Genomic DNA, 17,606 nt, shown 5'->3' with positions numbered 1-17,606 from the left:
AACTCTTTCTCAAGAAATGGGCACTTTATGAACCAGTTAATGGGAAGATGCAACAGTTGTTTATAATTTTAGAGTTGCATGTATATTTGCTAGTTTGTATTTCTACTCATATTTCTACTCATCTCTATCTCTATTTTAAACACATGGTTAATAAGGAAGCCAATGTCTTTCCCTTTTTGAGATGCCACCTCATGGTCTCAATTTCTCCTGGGCTCATTTAAAAAATTTTTTTCTCATGAGTCTTGATAAAAAGATGACTTTAAAACTAGTAAACATTTTCCACAGCAAGTGGTTTCTTAATTAAAGTCATGCCATTTAAAAATAACCTTTATTTCTTTCTGCTGCAATAGTATTTCATTGTGTAAATGGACCACAGTTTTTTGACCCACTCATTTACTGATGGGCATTTAGGACGCTCCCAGCACTTGGCTATAGCTTTCACGACAGCAAGGATGGAACTGCAGAGTGTCAGGCTAAGTGAAATAAGCTAGGCAGCAAATGACAAATACACTATGATCTCACCTATAACAGGAACCTAATGAACAAAACGGACAAATTAGCAAAATAGAATCAGAGACATGGAAATAAAGAACACATTGACAGTGACTGGAAGGGAAAAGGAGGGGAGAGGGGGATAACGGAGGTAAGAAGGGGAAGGGTTTAGTTAAGGAACATGTATAAATGACCCAAGGACATGGGCAACAGGGTGGGAATTGACTGGGAGTGGGGGTGGTGAACAGGTCAGGGGAGAGCAACAGGGGGGAAATTGGTTCAACTGTAACAGAACAACAAGAAAAGAATTACAAAACAAGAAATTAACTATAAATTAAGAAATAACCTTTAAGAAAGATTTTATTCTGCGACCAGGGTCACAGAAATAGGGCATTTTCATTGAGCGAGATGATCCTACCATTATCATATTATTTTCCACTTAGTAGAAGAGATTGCTTTTGCGATCTATACTTGAGTGCATTTCAATAGCTTAATCATCCATTTTCTATGCCTCAATGGAAATTTACTCAGAAATCAGATGAGCAAACAACTGATTTATAGACAAAGTTTTTTAACTCTTTTCTTATATTCTATGTGATGAAGCAAAACTTCAACATTCCAAGTAATCAATCATACAAAGAAATCTATCTTTGCATTAAAAAATGAAAATAACCTTTATCATGGATTTAAATATTTGAGCATTAACAAAAAAGAAATGTAACTGAATGAAAACATAATTGATAACAATTAATACTGTCTTCATGTTTCATTCAAAACCCACAATATTTGACTCTTAAAGAATCCTGGACATGGAGGTAGTATCACTTTAATAATTCACATAAGACCATCTTATTCTTAGTTAGTTATTTAAAATCCTAACTCTATGTCAGTTGCTCCAAATACGTTTCAAAGTGAAAGGCCTACTGGTAGCAAATAGGCAGAATCAGTACTAAAAAAGCCTAGAGATGTAATGCTGCTTTTATCATACACGTGAGGGCAGGCATGAAGGTGAAGGTTAAGTTTGCTCTAGTAACTCTTGAAACATCCAGGTAGAATGTTAATTGGTGCAGCCACTATAAGGTACCACAGAACTAAAAAATCCTTTCCATAAGCTTTCAAGATACACATGACTGGATTTAAAATGAAAATTGCTATAATCTGAATATTTTATCCCAACACGAGTAATTAATATGGATATTTTTAGGGATAGCAATTTAAGCATACAACAAAAAGCTTTGTCTGCAAAAAGGCAAACTCTATGAACATTTAATGGGCTCTTACCAAAGCGGTACATGTCATTTCAATAACGTGTACAGGTCCCTCAGGATGGATATGGATTTCAAGATCATACCAGACTTGTAAATTTCCAAAATCACCTGAAGAAAAAAAGCATTTTTAATATAGGCTTCAGCATACTATGCTTCAGAGAAAACATGAACAGATATCATTTCCAAACTCTTTTTTTGATGGACTCATTTGTGGAGAGTGCTGAGGGGAGGGTGACAAGGTGATTTTATCACCATTTGGGAAGTGCTAAGAGAAGTTAATTAGCTTCTCAATATTGTTTAAAAGTAGCTATTTCTGTTGCTGGTAATATCCCAAGTCACACTTCTAAATTGAGAAACCAGAATCCCAGTGAACCTCAACAGCCCGGAGTAGCAGGGCATGTAATGGCGTCAAACCCAGTTCTTTTCATTCCTTCTCATCTGTTCAGCTTCTCACTTTGCTATTCTGTATTCTCCATCATTGACCTAGTTTGCAGTGTGAGACATCCTCCAGTTTCAGTTAATTGTATGCATTGTCCTATCAGTATTGTCATGTTTTAAAGATTACAAGAACGGATACATTTGACTAAATTATTTAAATAAATCACTAGCCTCTTTGGGCTTCAGTTTCCTCATCTACAAAAACAAGAGGCCCAGGCTAGTAGAATTCTCAGTGTCTCTCTCTTCTGAGAGAGTATACTGGTTTTCATTGCATTACTGTACTGTACTGTATTATACTGCGGTGCACTGTAAAGCAATGAATGCCATTTAGTATAGTATAGTATATGGCATTGTATCTTATTATGTGGCACTTCACTCTTTTGTATCGCATTATTGTATATTGACCGGTTTAATATTTTAGCTATCAAGAAGCTTATACAATTAGTGGAGCTGAGAACAATTCAGACATTCAGAGCAGGGAGACCTAGGAGCACTTATTATAAATGCTTGTCAGAAGTTCTTGAAGGAAAACTCACCTGCGCATTTTGAATTGCTTGCTGTGCTTATTTATTTTACGGACACCTTAAAACCATTAATGTGCAAAGATTAAGTTACCAAATTGATCTTGAAGTTAGATTACTGAGAAAACCACTGGCCATGTTTCTATTGGCTCCTCCTTCAGTTATACGAAAGGGCTTGAAATGCTTTTAAGACATTTACATGTGACATCTCACAACAAACCAAATTTCTTAAGATGAACAGTCTTTCCCTTTCTACCTCATGTATGTTTTATGGACTTTTCCAGCGCTTTAATGCACACTGAACTCACAGAGAAAATAATTCTGTAAATGAAGGGTGTTTGTAACTACAAAGGCTGAATGCTCCTTGACTCTGGGTGAGTACAAAGAGCAGTAAATAGTCTGCGAATCTGTGGGGACTGTATTAGTCAGGATGCACTAATCCCGTGTGTCTCTATGTAGTTTTTGGAAATGGCTCATTTAATTGGCTAGAAAAGTCCAAAAACCTGTAGGATAAACCAGCAGGCTGGAGACTCAAAGAAGAGTTGTAGTTCAAGTCCGAAGGCACTCACGCTACTGACTGAATTCTTTCTGGCTCAGGGGAGGTCAGCCTTTGTTTCATAACGACTTTCAACTTTCTGGGTAAGACCCAGCCACAATATGGAGAGCAATCTGCTTTAGTTAAAGTACAGAGATTAAATGTAATTCTCATCCAAAATCACCTTCACAGAAACATCCAGAAAAATGTCTGGCCTAATATCTGGGCACCATGGCCCAGCCAAGTTGACACATAAAATTAACTATCACAGGGACAATAACACTTACTCTTTGTAATTGCTGTGATGATCACATAAAACAATGTCGTGATGAAGATGATTTAATTCCTACAGTGCTAAAAATGTACATCAAATATGAATTCATTGCTTAGAATGGGATTAGTGATGATTTATTGATGAGAAAAACAACAAAAACAATAAATGTTTAACTGTAGAGTTTAAGTATGCTAAAACTTTTTTCTAATTATAAAATCAGTAATATTCACTATAGTAATTTGAGAAATTCATGAAAAGCTTAAAGGACATGGAAACTATTCATCATCTCATAACCAAGAGTACAGTACTTCATTTTTATGTATAAGACTTCATATATCAATAAAGGCACACACACACACTGGTATGCACAAATTATATATAATTGATATATCCATATATTCTGTATACATTTTTCTATCACTCATAAACTATTCACTATTAACATTTAAGTTTCATCATTAGTCATTAGGGAAATGCAAATTAAAAGCACAATGCAATTTTACACCTGCTAAAGGGTCATCACCTAAAAGACAATATACAGCAAATGCTAGTGTGGATGTGGAGAAAAGAAAACCCTTGTGCACTGTTGGCAGGATTGTAAATTGTATAGTCACTATGGAAAACAGTATGGAGGATCCTCAAAAAATTATTAATGGAACTACCATGTGCTTCAGCAATTCTACTCCTGGGAGCATACCCAAAGGAAACAAAAACACTAACTCAAAAAGACATCTGCACCTCCATGTTCATAGCAGCTTTATTTACAACAGCCAAGAAATGGAAACAACCTATGTGCCCATCAATGAATGAATGGATAATAAAGTTGTGGCTATATCAGTGAAGTTGTGGCTATAGATAAACAACAGAATATTATTCAGGCATAAAAAGTAGGAAAAAAAGCCCAAGGAAATGCCATGATTTGCGACAGCATGGATGGACCTTGAAGGCATTATGCAAAGTGGATTAAGTCAGACAGAGAATGCCAAATATCTAAAAAACAAGCAAACAAACAAAAATCCCACAACACTCATAGAAAAAGAGATCAAACCTGTGGTTACCAGAGGTGGAAGGTGGGAGAAATGGACAGAGGTGGCCAAAAGTAAAAACTTCCAATTATAAGATAAATAAGTACTAGGAAGGTAATGCACAACATGATGACGGTAGTCAGCACTGGTGTATAATACATGGGCGAGGGGTTGAGAGAGTAAGCCCTAAGAGTTCTAAACACAAGGAGAATTTTTTTCCTCTGTTCATTCCTTCTTTATTTTCTGTGTATTGTACCTACATGAGAAGATGGACTATGGTGGAGCCTACTGTGAGAATCATTTCACAACACATGCAGTCAATCAAGCCATCATGCCTTATGCCTTAAACTTATATTGTGTTGTATGCCAATTATTTCTCAATAAAACTGCAAAAAACATTTATGTGCAGATAATACCTATTCAAAAACATTTAAAAGAAAGTTTAAAAATTAGAAAAATAAGTATTGGCTATTGAACACAATAAATTACATAACTTTTTAAAATGATTTGAGAGAGAGAGAGGAAAGGGGAGAGAGACATTTTGTTGCTTCACCTACTGATGCATTCATTGGTTGCTTCTTGTATGTGCCCTGACAGAGATCGAACCCACAACCTTGGGCTATCAGGACAATGCTCTAACCAACTAAGCTAACTGGCCAGGGCTATAAGAAACATTTTTATCTAAAAATATGTGTGCATATCTTTAATTATTTTATTCCAAAAGATTTCTTGGACTGAAATTATTGGATGAAAGGGGATAAACAATTCTTACAAGTTTTAAACATACTGTAAATGCTCTCTTCAAACTTTTATCAATTGAAATTCCCACTACAATGTATAAGATGATCTCTTTAGGCTTATCATTAATAACTGGGTGTTGCCATTATATTTCATGTTTCCTTATTTGGAAGGTAAAAAAATCTTATTTAGCTACTTTCATTTCTTTTTTGTTCCAGCTTTATTAAGGTATAAATTATATATATCTAAGGTGTACCACTTGATTTTATATATATTTTGATCTATTTACAAAAAATTTTTTAAAGAGTATGTATTTATTTATTTTTAGACAGAGGGAAGGGAAGAAGAATGGGAGGGAGAAAAACATCAATGTGTGGTTGCCTCTCCAGCGTCCCCTACTGGGGACCTGACCCACAACCCAGGCATGTGCCCTGACTGGGAATCAAACCAATAACCCTTTGGTTTGCAGGCTGGAGCTCAATCCACCGGGCCACACCAGTCAGGGCTTATATACATTTTGAAATAATCACCACATTCAAATTAATTAACATATCCATCATCTTACAAAGTTAGCAACTAAAAAGTAGGGGGAGGTGAAGATATTTAAGATCTACCTTCTAAGCAAATTTTAAGCATACACCATCATATTGTTAGCTATAATCACATTGTTGTGTATCAGATCTCCAGAATGTACTACTCATTTCACATAACGGAAACTTCCCGAACTGAAAAGAAATATAATGCTGAGCCCTGGCTGGTGTAGCTCAGTGGATTGAGCGCGGGCCTGCGAACCAGACGATCGGGGTTCGATTCCCAGTCAGGGCACATGCCTTGATTGCAGGCCAGTTCCCAGCAGGGGCCAGTTCCCAGGAGGGGATGCACAAGAAGCAACCATACATTGATGTTTCTCTTCCTCTCTCCTTCCCTTCCCCTCTAAAGATAAGGAAAATATTTAAAAAAATTTTTTAAAAAAGAAATATACTGCTGAGTAATGACAGACACCCATGTTATTACAGGTGATAAAATGGCTAAATATGTCTAAACAGCGATGTGGGAAGGCCTGTCTGAAGAAATGGGGATGGCTGTAATGTTACTAGATGCATTTCTCCTAGGTCTTTATCTACCTTGTAACGTGTCATCATGCAGCTTAGATTGTTAAAATTAGATAGCATTCCATTTGAGTCCATTAACATGGCATGACAATATTCTGATTTTCTTTCAGACTCTACTAAGCATTTTTATCTGGTTTACCTTCATGGTTTTTCTGCCCTAGATTTTGATAAGGGTTTAACTCTTAGCATAATCCATCTAGCACAGGCTTCTGTTCTTTGCCTCCCCTGCATGATTCCAACTGAAGAAAGCATTTTCACCTAGTCTCGGCTCAAAATATTCAACTGATGACTAAATATTGCCATGTAAATGGCTTAATATCACATTAAAATCAGGTAATACAAAACTGTGCTAAGCATGATAACATCCAGACTTATTTCTTCTTGTTAAATTTAAATAAACTACTCCATAATCTTATTGCCTCTGCATCCATTCTGTGTGACCAAGCAGCCTGTAGGGGCCCTGAAGTGACACTAGCCCCTCCTACAAGTGCATAACCTAGAACACAGCCCAGCTCATAATATACTTCCCATAACCACCTGTGTGCTAAGTACTCTCCCTAGCCTCCCAGGACCGTCTCTTTGTGTGCTCATTAGATAAGATCTCCTAGGAAGCTTACTAAAACCCCCCTCTTTGTGGTTTGAATCAACCAATGTGGCTTTCTAAGTTTTTAAAAAATATTTTATTTATTCATTTCTAGAGAGAGGGGAAAGGAGGGAGAAAGAGAGGGAAAGAAATATCAATGTGAGAAAGAGACATCAATAGGTTGCCTTTCAAAAGCACCCCAACCTGGGACCAGGCCCACAATGCAGGTATGTGCCCTTGATACAGGGTGCAGCCAAGGGGGGGCCCAGAAAAGATTTGGAATGGTGTCCAGAACTCAAAGTGTACAGGAATATTGGAGGAAATATTAAGATGTCCTCAACCCCCCAGCCAGGTGTCAGTTGGGGGAAGGGATGAATGGAGCAGGGCCATTGAGAACTGTTTTGCATAGCAACTGTTTTGCAGCTAACCTCTGGAATGGTCATTTAACATATCTATAACCTTTAACTGGTTTCATAGATATGTTAAAGAGCTGTGGCCAAGTTTTGGGCCAGGGAGAAGTGAGTGGCGGCTACCCAGGTTGGAACTGGGGCTGCTTCTCTGAGAGAGTGCCTGTGAGAGAGCCATGTGGCTTTAGCAGAGTGAGGAACCCCCTCTTGGCCAGGTGAGGGGGAGAGCCACGTGGTTTTGGAAAGATGTAGACCCCTGTAGCCATTAGGAGAGAGAGCCACGTGGCTTTAGCAGAGTGAGGACCCCCCTTTTGGCCAGGTGAAAGGGAAAACCACGCAGCTTTGCCAGAATGGAGATCCCTGCGGCCAGGTGAAGAAGAAAGACGGGCTTTTGGTGGAGTGCGGCTTTGGTAGAAGAGGCCCAGGTGGCTTTGGGGTGCTCCCTTTGGCCGAGTGGCCTGGAAAGCAGGAGAGACTTTGACTGGAACTTGGTACAAAGAACTCTTGCCAGTGGAAGGTGCCACATGACTTTGGATTAGTTGGAGATCCTGCCTAGACAGGCGACACAGCTCACAGTGCCAGCAACCTGAGAAAAACAGACGTGTGCTCTTTTCCTGATTTACAGTACCCGGAGTTGGGACAGTGGGAGAAGGGAGCTCTGTGTGTGTGTGTGTGTGTGTGTGTGTGTGTGTAGGTGTATACCCTTAAAGACTTTAATATTTTAAGGAAGGCATTAGGCCTGAATAGCATTAAATAAACATTTTGTTTCCTTTTCACAAATCTCTGGCATTGAGAGATGTCTTTCCAATTGGCGGCAGACAGAAGAGCCTAATAGATATTAGTATACCGTCCTTGCGAGGGGCCCCTGTTTTCTGAAGCAGTTTTTGGCATCCTTGGGTGGGCCAAGTATTGCCCCCCCCCTCGGACCCTTGTTCGGTAACACCCTGACCAGGAATCGAACCAGCAACCTTTTACATCATGGGAGGATGCTCAACCAACTGAGACACACCAGCCAGGGCTCCACCAATCTGGCTTTAGTCTGGGAACCCCAAAGCATTCCATCCAAAGACCCTAGTAAAGGCATGTCACCAGGTTCTTCCTTCCTCTCTGCCTGCACTCTGCTTGTTCTCCCCTTGTTGTCCATAAAGTCCTCCAGAGTACACCCTCCAGAACCTGTGATAAGGAACTTCTCTATTTCACTTTCCCCTGCAGTCTTTTGGGGCATTCTGACTCACTACCATATGACACCTCTGGGGCTACTTAACAAATGTTAATTTAACAGAGTCAACACACTTGTAAATTTCCATCTTAATATTTTCTTATTCACCAAGATACAACCTTTGCTACATTTTTTTGGAATCAATCCTCTCTCTTTCTCAATACAGTCATCTAATAGTAGTTTCTAAAATGCTTTCCATGTTCAGCCGTATTTCTTCATCCACGTCACTAACATAAAAGATGTTGCTCTCTTCACTTCAAACACCATTTACTCTTGCAGGGGCCTACCTGGCTCCAACTGCTTGTCCATCTCAAAGCCTAAATATTCGAGTATTGCCTAAATATCTCTCTTAATCCATGTACTCTGTGATGGGTAACTGTATGTGTCAATTTGATTGGGCTACGGTGTCCAGTTAGTTGATTAAACACCAGTGTAGATGCCCCTGTGAAAGTATTTTTTTAACACTTTAGGAGGAGGCTTACATCCATAGACTCTGAGTAAAGGAGATTACCCTGCAGGACGCGGGTGAGCCTCCTCCATTCAGCTGGAGGCCCTCAGAGCAAAACTAAGATTATCTGAAGAAGAAGAAGCAATTCTGAGTTAAGACTGTACCATGGAAAACCTGCCTGAATTTGCAGGCTGCCTGGTGTGGAATCTGGACACGATCCTACAACAGCAACTCGTACCTAATTTCCTACCCTGCTCGCTTGGCCTACAGATGTTGGAATTGCCAGTCTCCAAAATCATGTAAGCTGATTCCTTAAAATATCTCTCTTTATAATACATCACATTATATTACATTATAATATTATGGTGGTATCTGTTTCTCTGAAGAATCTGGCTAAATAGAAATTTATTTAATAAATATTTCTTCTTTAAGATACCCTTGCCTCCACAATTTTGCTCCTGTTGACCTACTCTTCTCTACCACACTCTTATGTCCCTGTTGCTACTCACACATAAGAAAATTCATTCCTGGGGGAGGATGGGGGGTGGGATGGGATGGGAGTAATAGACAGAAAACTGTACTTGAAAAATAATTAAATAAAAAAAATTGAAAAAAAAGAAAGAAAATTCATTCTTTCCATTCTCCCGGAAATCTGCCCTGTCTATCCTCACACTCTGCTATGTCATTTTCTCTTTAGTTTCTAATGAAAATATATGATGGTTAATAACATGCAAATAAAGTTTTATAATATAGGGAGGGGAACCAATAGCATTTACTTTCTTTTGCATGAAGAAGATTGTTATCACATCCTATGTTGAAGGGAAGCATATTATGCTGTTAATACACTCATTAATATTTCATCAGAAATGTACTGCTGTTTTTTGTTTAATAACAGAAATATATATAAAGTTTTTCACTTATGAAAGAGTAGGCCGTCTTTGAGCTGAAGGATCATAATCTATTCATGTTTATAGCAAATCCAATCCAGATATTAAATTACATAAATTTAATACTGAGACAATATAATAAAATTCTGACAAATATATACAATACATATTGGTATTACAAATATATACAACTCACATTTGTATTATGAATGTAAAGTATCTACTCATAAACCAATTTATGAATACCAGTCATGAAATTCTCCATAATAATAAATTTACCTCGGTCTACCTCATCAAGCTTTTGGTATATTTCTGACATTGTTCTCCAAAGAACAGGTACTACAGCTTGATTTTGAATTTGCTGTTGATCTCGATCTTGTTCTGGAACTGAGTCATTGTCAGAATCATCACCTTGACTGTTTTTAATGAAAAATGCAAGTTCACCTATAACACATAAGTACGAGATGGCAGATCAGTCAGGGATTTGTTTCCTAAAATGAAAGTTAGGTTTCAGATATTAAAGTTGCTCTAGCCCAAAACTAATAAATGCAAAGTCAAACATAAATTCTAGATTTTTATATCAGAATTCAATCTGATTGTGGTACAGAACTATTCAGTGGGAAGCTCAAGAAAACGTTTTCAAAATCCGCATTGAAATGATAATGTTGAAGAGCTTTCTTATGATAACTAAGAAAATGTGACAAACAATAGAACTGTATCAGGTTTCAGAAAACTAAATGAGTGGAAAGTGGTTCAACATACAAACACCAATCAGTGGAACATATCACATTAACAGAGGGAAGGGAAAAAAAACACACGATCATCTTGACTAATGAATAAAAAGTATTTGATGAAATTCAAAAGCCTTTCATGATTAAAAAAATTAAAAACTAGGAGAGAACTTCTTCAAAATGATAAAGACCATATATGAGAAACCTACAGCTAACATTATACCCAATGGTGAAAAACTGAAAGCATTTTAAGATTGGTACAAGGATGTCTGGTTCTGTCATTTCTATCCAACATAGTACTGGAATTTCTAACCAGAGCAATTATGTGAGACACATTAGTAAAGACATACAAATTGGAAAGGCAAAAGTAAAATCATCTCTGTCTGCAGGTGATACAATCTTATACATAGAAAATTTTAACGACTCTATACAAAAAAGTGAGAATTAATAAACGCACTCAGCAGTAGAATATGCTAGATACAAAATCAACACACAAAACAAGTTAAATTCCTATATATTATCAATGAACAATTTGAAAGAAAACTAAGGAAACAATTCTGTGAAATAAAATTGTTATTTAGATAAACCTGCATATGTGAAATAGGTGTGCACAGAACAAAAAAGCCTAATCGATACTTCAAACACTAAGAAACACTCTCAAGAATTAAAAGTACACATTTTCTCCTGTGTCTCATATCAGTCCATTTATTTACTCAGAATATTTTCTTCCTCCAACAACGCTATTAAATTTTTATTATTCCTTCACAAAGAGAAATTGGACAAGCATTTAAAAACAATTCAAAAGCCCTATAAGAGTATAACAAGACCAAAATGAGAAATTAAATATATATACCCTTAAAAAAGGAAATGGATGATGAGAACTATGGAATTACAGGTCTATTTAGTAGTTTATGTTTTCACTGAAAGGACACTTAATGCATCTTACTGAGAACTAGTCATTAATTTTTACTTAATGTTTCTTGAGAAAAACATGTTTTTTGGCAATGGAATTATAACTTTATTTCTAAAAATTACATTTTAGGGTTTCATCTTTATTTTTGGTTATCAATTAGCTACAGTAGAAGATACAAGTAGTCAAATGAGCCAGCAATGAACCGCCAAACCAAATGCAGTAAATACTGACTGAGAAGAATAGGTGTCTCAAAAGATGATAATTCTTCCACAGTATATGTACATGTGCTTCCTTTGTTCCCTATACTCCTCTGTTCTGATCCAAAACGGGACAAGAGTGGAGAAAAACTCGATTGTTGGCGCTTGAGTTTCTCAGTGTGACAGGAAAATTACTAGATGGCTTTGGAAACACTCTATGTACAACAAAAATAATAGTAGTGAGCAAAAGCAGCTATCTAAGATTTAATGAAGATTCTCAGTTTGTCTGAAGGGAGAGTTACAAAAAATTCTAATAGGAATAATAATTATAGCAATTATACTTTCAATAGCATAAGCTTGTATTTTGACAAATGTCTTGTTTATCTGCTAAATACTCTAAGTGGCTGGTTTTTCAAAATGCTGTTTTAACAGTCAATAAAATAAACATTTTCAATATACAGGCCATTTTCTAAAATTAGGAATTTTCGAAATTTTAGGAATTTCTAAAATTTTCTCGAATTTCACATTATCTTGTGAAATGTGAATATAAGACTCAAGTTGAAAGAATGAGCAAAGTTGAAAGAATGCAGTGGACATTCTGCAGCATCAGTCATACCTGTTTTCAGAAATGAAGGACTTATTTCTGTAGCTACTGGGAATGATGCTGGAAGATGACCATCAATCAGGTAAGCCCTCCTTAGGAATTGCTTTGCTTGAAAGAAGGAAGCTTTGTCCCAGGTCAAACCTCTTTCTACACATATCCCACTTTCAATAACTTACCAACACAGCAGTATAAAGGCCCAGTCCTCTTCTCTCAATTTGGGGCAATTCTGAAAGGCCATCTTAGCTTCAGAGGCCCCCATGAGTTGACTGAACCCATCACTGGGCTCATATGGAAGCTCAGCTTCCCTCTGTGGCCAACGTACTTTTTAACTTTCCTTCCACAAGTACTGATCACAACACATTCTGCCAATAAATGTCCTGAATGCTAATCTTCCATCTCAGAGTTTGATTCCTTGGAAATCCAAACTGTTCAAGCATCATTTTCCCTTTTTATTTCTCTTAAAAGTGCCCCTCTGCTTTTTAATCCACTATCACTGGCTGAGTTTGGTCTCCCCCTATTCTCATATAAGAAAGGTCAGTCCTAGCTTTCTGTGCCATGGCCAGATGGGCATTCAAATTTGAAGTTCCACACAGGCACACTTGAAACCCAATTGCAACTCACTGCACTTTTCACTGATGTGAAAATTCCAAATCCAACCATTTCTCAAAAATTTTACCTACCAACCAATATGCTACCACATACTCTCAGTACCCTGTGAAAATCCCCTCTGCAGAGAGATCCTTTACACACCAGTGGCTCCATATGATTCTTTTTCAGTGGGGATTCACTGCCTGAAGAGCAAACTTGAGTCAACGATGGACAGGAGTTAGTGAACAAATGCCCCGACCTCTTTGCCCCTTGGTGTGACATTTCTCTCAGAAGGTTCCCAGTGAGGTTCCCCAGGTCTCAGGGGTAATCTGATATCTGGCTCACTTTTTATTGACTTTTTCCTTTCAGCATTTTACAGTAAGTCGTCATTGAATGCCATTGATAGGTTCTGCGACTTTAAGTGGAACAACATATAAGAAAACCAATATTACCATGGGCTAATTGATACAAACAGGAGACATGTTCTTATGGCAGAGCACCAATGTTATAATGAAAAAAACTGACATTAAACAAAACCCTGTTATTTGAGGACCTGCCGTACTTCCCCATTTTCTCAGAGGGCTTCCTGTGATCATCTCTCATATAAACTGCTCGCAATTAAATCCTTTTCTTGGGCTTTGCTTTTGAGAAAAGACACAAGCTAATCTTAAGAATTGATCAAAGAGAATATTGCTAAAGTCTGCAAAACAAGCTCCCAGATATGCTAGCCCTTTCTTGCCCTTTCTGTCTCTTATATATTACCTCCAGATTTCTCTTTCTGAAAAGTTGATTCAGGTCCCTCAGTAATCCCCAATGGCTCCCAATGAAATGAGAAGTAAAACAAAACTCTGCCCAACAAAGTCTGCTTGTATTTCTAACTGTATGTCACTCTGCCTTTCTGCCACACACACACAGTCCAGACACACTGCTCTACTCATTAATTACAGAAAGTGTCCTCTCTGTGTTTACAATATGATTGTTTCCTCTGCTGGAATGCCATCCCCACCAATGGGCTGATAAATCTTAGCTCATCCTTTGAAGTCCAGATCAAAGCCATTATCCCTTAAGAACTCCTCTAAGACTCCCACTGTTAGGTAAGAGTCTTAATGATAACTATTTCCCACTACAACACTCCCCAGTGCTATACATACACTTTGAGTACATCAGAGTGCATCTTGTACTGACATGATTTATGAATATCCATTTCCATTAATCAGATGGAATTCTTAGGACTCAAAAAGACGTATCATCTATTTTTGTATTCAGTGGTAAGATTCAAAATAATGAACAAGCCTACATTCCAGCTATGACCAATTGGGGAGAACATAATATCAAAATCCTGTGGCATCATGATGTGTTTAAAGCTTTTGTTGCTGCTAGATTGTCAAGAAGTCCAGGGGGTGCAGGGGAGGAGCTACAGTGGTTAGAATGGCAAGAATTGTGTTACAGTAGAGCTCAATGGAGTACTCGCCAACCTATAAGGAAAAGCATCTATTATTTTACCAGAGCATAACTGGTTGAATGTCAGTTTTGTTCATAACTACTATGCTTATCAAGGCTTCCCCAATTACAGACTTTTTGTGAATAATTGTTATATAATAAAAACAGACTTGAAAATTACCACAAAGTGATCTTTTAAAGCCCACTGATACACACCGATACACTTCTTTAAACAGCACAAATAGGAACATTCTCATACACTTTCTACTCTACTTTTCTTTATATTCTATCAGATTAACAGCTGTTCAGAAGCAATCACATTTGCACTACTTAAAATATTGTTGACGTCTTCCCATAGTAATGTCAACAAACATGGGATTAGTCTCCTTTACAGGCTCAGTTTCTCCATATCACAATGGCAACATTAATTCAATTCTAAGGGATCACCCTAGGAAGAACAATTATGATAATGTTTTACACGCATTTTTTAAAATAATGAAGCCTGCAAAATCTCTTATGTAACCAGCAACAGTTGTTAATTCATCCTCACTTTACAACATACCCTGAGTTGCCTTTCATGTCCCCCGTGCTCCCCCGGCTAAAGGCCTTCAAACTAACACAGGAAGAGTCTGTATCTGATTAGTGAAACTATGTATTGAAATTTTATGGCCCCAGAAATGCTGCCAAATCCAACAAAAAATGACTATATGGGAATATAAGACAGAAAACTGTACTTGAACAAGAATTAAATAAGTGTAAAATACAATTTATTAAACTATCTCCTTGCTAATGCAAAAAATGACTATATGAAGAAACACATTAAGTCTGATTATTTAATTTTTCTTAACTTCATTTCTATAACTTTAAGAGTCTGATTCAGAGACTAGAGACTTTGCTTTGTTTAAGGTAGTCATAAACATTGCTAATTCAACAACAGTCCAGTCTGAGGTTCCTCTTATGTTCCTTCTCAGACATAGAACTCACTGCCTTTTATACAAAGTGAAAATGAGATTTATTACGTTTATCACAAATAATGGCAAAGAGTTAAAATCCTGAAACTAAAAAAAATACAATAGAATTAGCATTTGAAGATTAAAATGAAAGTGAAATTTATATTTCTTAAAACCAATTTTAACCTGAATTACAAAGATATGACAAAATATGGTACTTCACTGAAATACTTGGAACAGGCTCACTACAGCTCAAAATCTACCTATCCCATGGAGAATTATTAATGGGCTTTGTAAAGCCAAATGTCTGCAAAGTGATGGGGAGGTTTCAGAACATGCTAATGACTACGATGGTGGTGAAATCTGAGGTCAAGCAGAGTGTGGGGATGGGCAGGTTGGTTCTTCCCTCACAGCACATTCTGTTACAGTGGTAATAACTGGGTCATTGTTTGCCATTCTCAGATTTCTCTTCTGCTTGTTAATGGGATTGGCATCCAGTCTACTCTGCACCTTCTTCTTTGATGCAGCTTTCTGTAACTTCTATGCTAGATATAGACCCTTTCCTAAAACATTCTTTCTTGAGGCAAGCAGGGATGAGAGGCTAGTTCTATACTTCCAGGGCATACAAGATTGCTACTGGGTGTATGCTTTCTATACCTCTAACTAGTATCTGTATACCTACATTACAATGATTTCCTCAGCAGGATCCAACCACCATGGGGCATTTAATTTTCTTCCAAGCAGGATAGCTTATCCCTTTGATGAGTCACAGCCCCTCTGTTCTTCCATATTACTCTTGTATTCTTTTCACCCCCTCTCCCTGGAAAAGCTTATCAGACTAACCTTTCCCCCCATTCTCAAGCAAGCAATTCTGCTCAGGGACCATCAGGGTAATTTGTATAAATGAATGCTTTGTTAGACACACACTAAGAAAACTTCGTACCTACCAAAGATTTTAACTTATTGTTCATGTATCAATTAAGTGCATGTATGTTTTTATTATATCTAGTCCTATAAACAGACATTCTTATAGGATACTGTCTGTTCATAAATTGGTATAACTATTTGAAAGTATCACACTTTTAAATGTCAATTCCCTCAATTAAATATTTCTATTTTTAAGAATTTGTCCCACAAATAAATTCCAATAAATGGCCCAGAAAGCATTGCACTAGACATAAAATGTGGGCCCCAAAGCTCTGATTATTTAGAAAGGTAATGAATGAAATGGAAAACTTCCATGTCCCTCTGGGTCAATTATGAGAATGGGAAAAAGTAAATGACATTTTCATATCTTCTGTTCACATATCTGGACTACTTTGATAGTTAAAAATATTTTATTAATGGTTTGGTTACCTTTGAATATTCCACTTTTCAAAGACTTTATGTGTACAACATATGGAACTCTATCAGCGGGCCCTATGGTGATCTCTTTTTCTCCCCACAGTATTGGAAGATTTGAAGATACCTGGAAGAGAGAATTCCAAACCAAGAATTATATACCAATATTTACATGAAATCAGTATAACAAGCTAAAAGCATAGAAAAAAATAGAATTTAAACACTTTCATTAACACTGTTCGTTTTTAAATAAAAAGCAAGCCAAAAAATGTTACCTACAATAAAAGAAAAATACGGGACCTATGAAAAAATAGAATGAAAAAGATTTTTACAAAACAGAACAATGTTTATTTTCTATGGCTACTTGTAGCAAGATCCACTGATGCTTGGACAATCTGGCTATCTTTTATGGACCATTTCTCTATGCAATTCAATGTACACAGGATGAACCATTTAAGTGAATTTCTACATCAATATTAATAAAGCATATAAAGAATACTTAAGCAACATATGTGCACAACTATAGCTAAACCCAACTTTCAGCATACTGAGTATTTATATCTTGCCACCCTCCACTTCTCAAACATTAATCTATTTTGGGTCTCTACAAATTTGCCTATTTTGAACAATCCACAGAAAAGAAATCATACAATATGTGGTCTTTTCTGACTAGCTTTTTTCACTTAGCCTAATGTTTTCAAGGTTCATGTATATTGTGATACATATCAGTACATCATTTATTGATGAATGGTATTAAATTGTACAATATGGCATATTGTATATATTCATTCATAAGTTGATAAAAGTTTGAGTTGTGTCCATTTTTGTCTATTATGAACAATGCTGTTATGAAAATATGTACAAGTTTTTGAGTGCACATAGATTTTCATTTCTT

At 36.9% G+C, this 17,606-nt stretch overlaps 1 protein-coding gene across 1 annotated transcript in view; it reads right to left on the bottom strand.

Annotated features, from left to right (window-relative positions):
- The window catches only part of CFAP47 (cilia and flagella associated protein 47), a 328,185-nt gene that overhangs the window by 77,746 nt on the left and 232,833 nt on the right, over positions 1-17,606 (bottom strand). The window contains exons 48-50 of the mRNA XM_037067787.1: positions 16,727-16,838; positions 10,227-10,391; positions 1,774-1,868 (exon numbers count right to left, since the gene is read on the bottom strand). Coding sequence (XP_036923682.1) covers positions 1,774-1,868; positions 10,227-10,391; positions 16,727-16,838 — 372 coding nt within the window. The remainder of the gene's footprint in view (positions 1-1,773; positions 1,869-10,226; positions 10,392-16,726; positions 16,839-17,606) is intronic.

The sequence above is a fragment of the Sturnira hondurensis genome, unplaced genomic scaffold (assembly GCF_014824575.4).
Source record: "Sturnira hondurensis isolate 20B ecotype Veracruz unplaced genomic scaffold, ASM1482457v3 Scaffold0017416, whole genome shotgun sequence".
NCBI classification, from domain to species: Eukaryota; Metazoa; Chordata; class Mammalia; order Chiroptera; family Phyllostomidae; genus Sturnira; species Sturnira hondurensis.
This window is presented reverse-complemented; position numbering and strand designations above follow the sequence as displayed.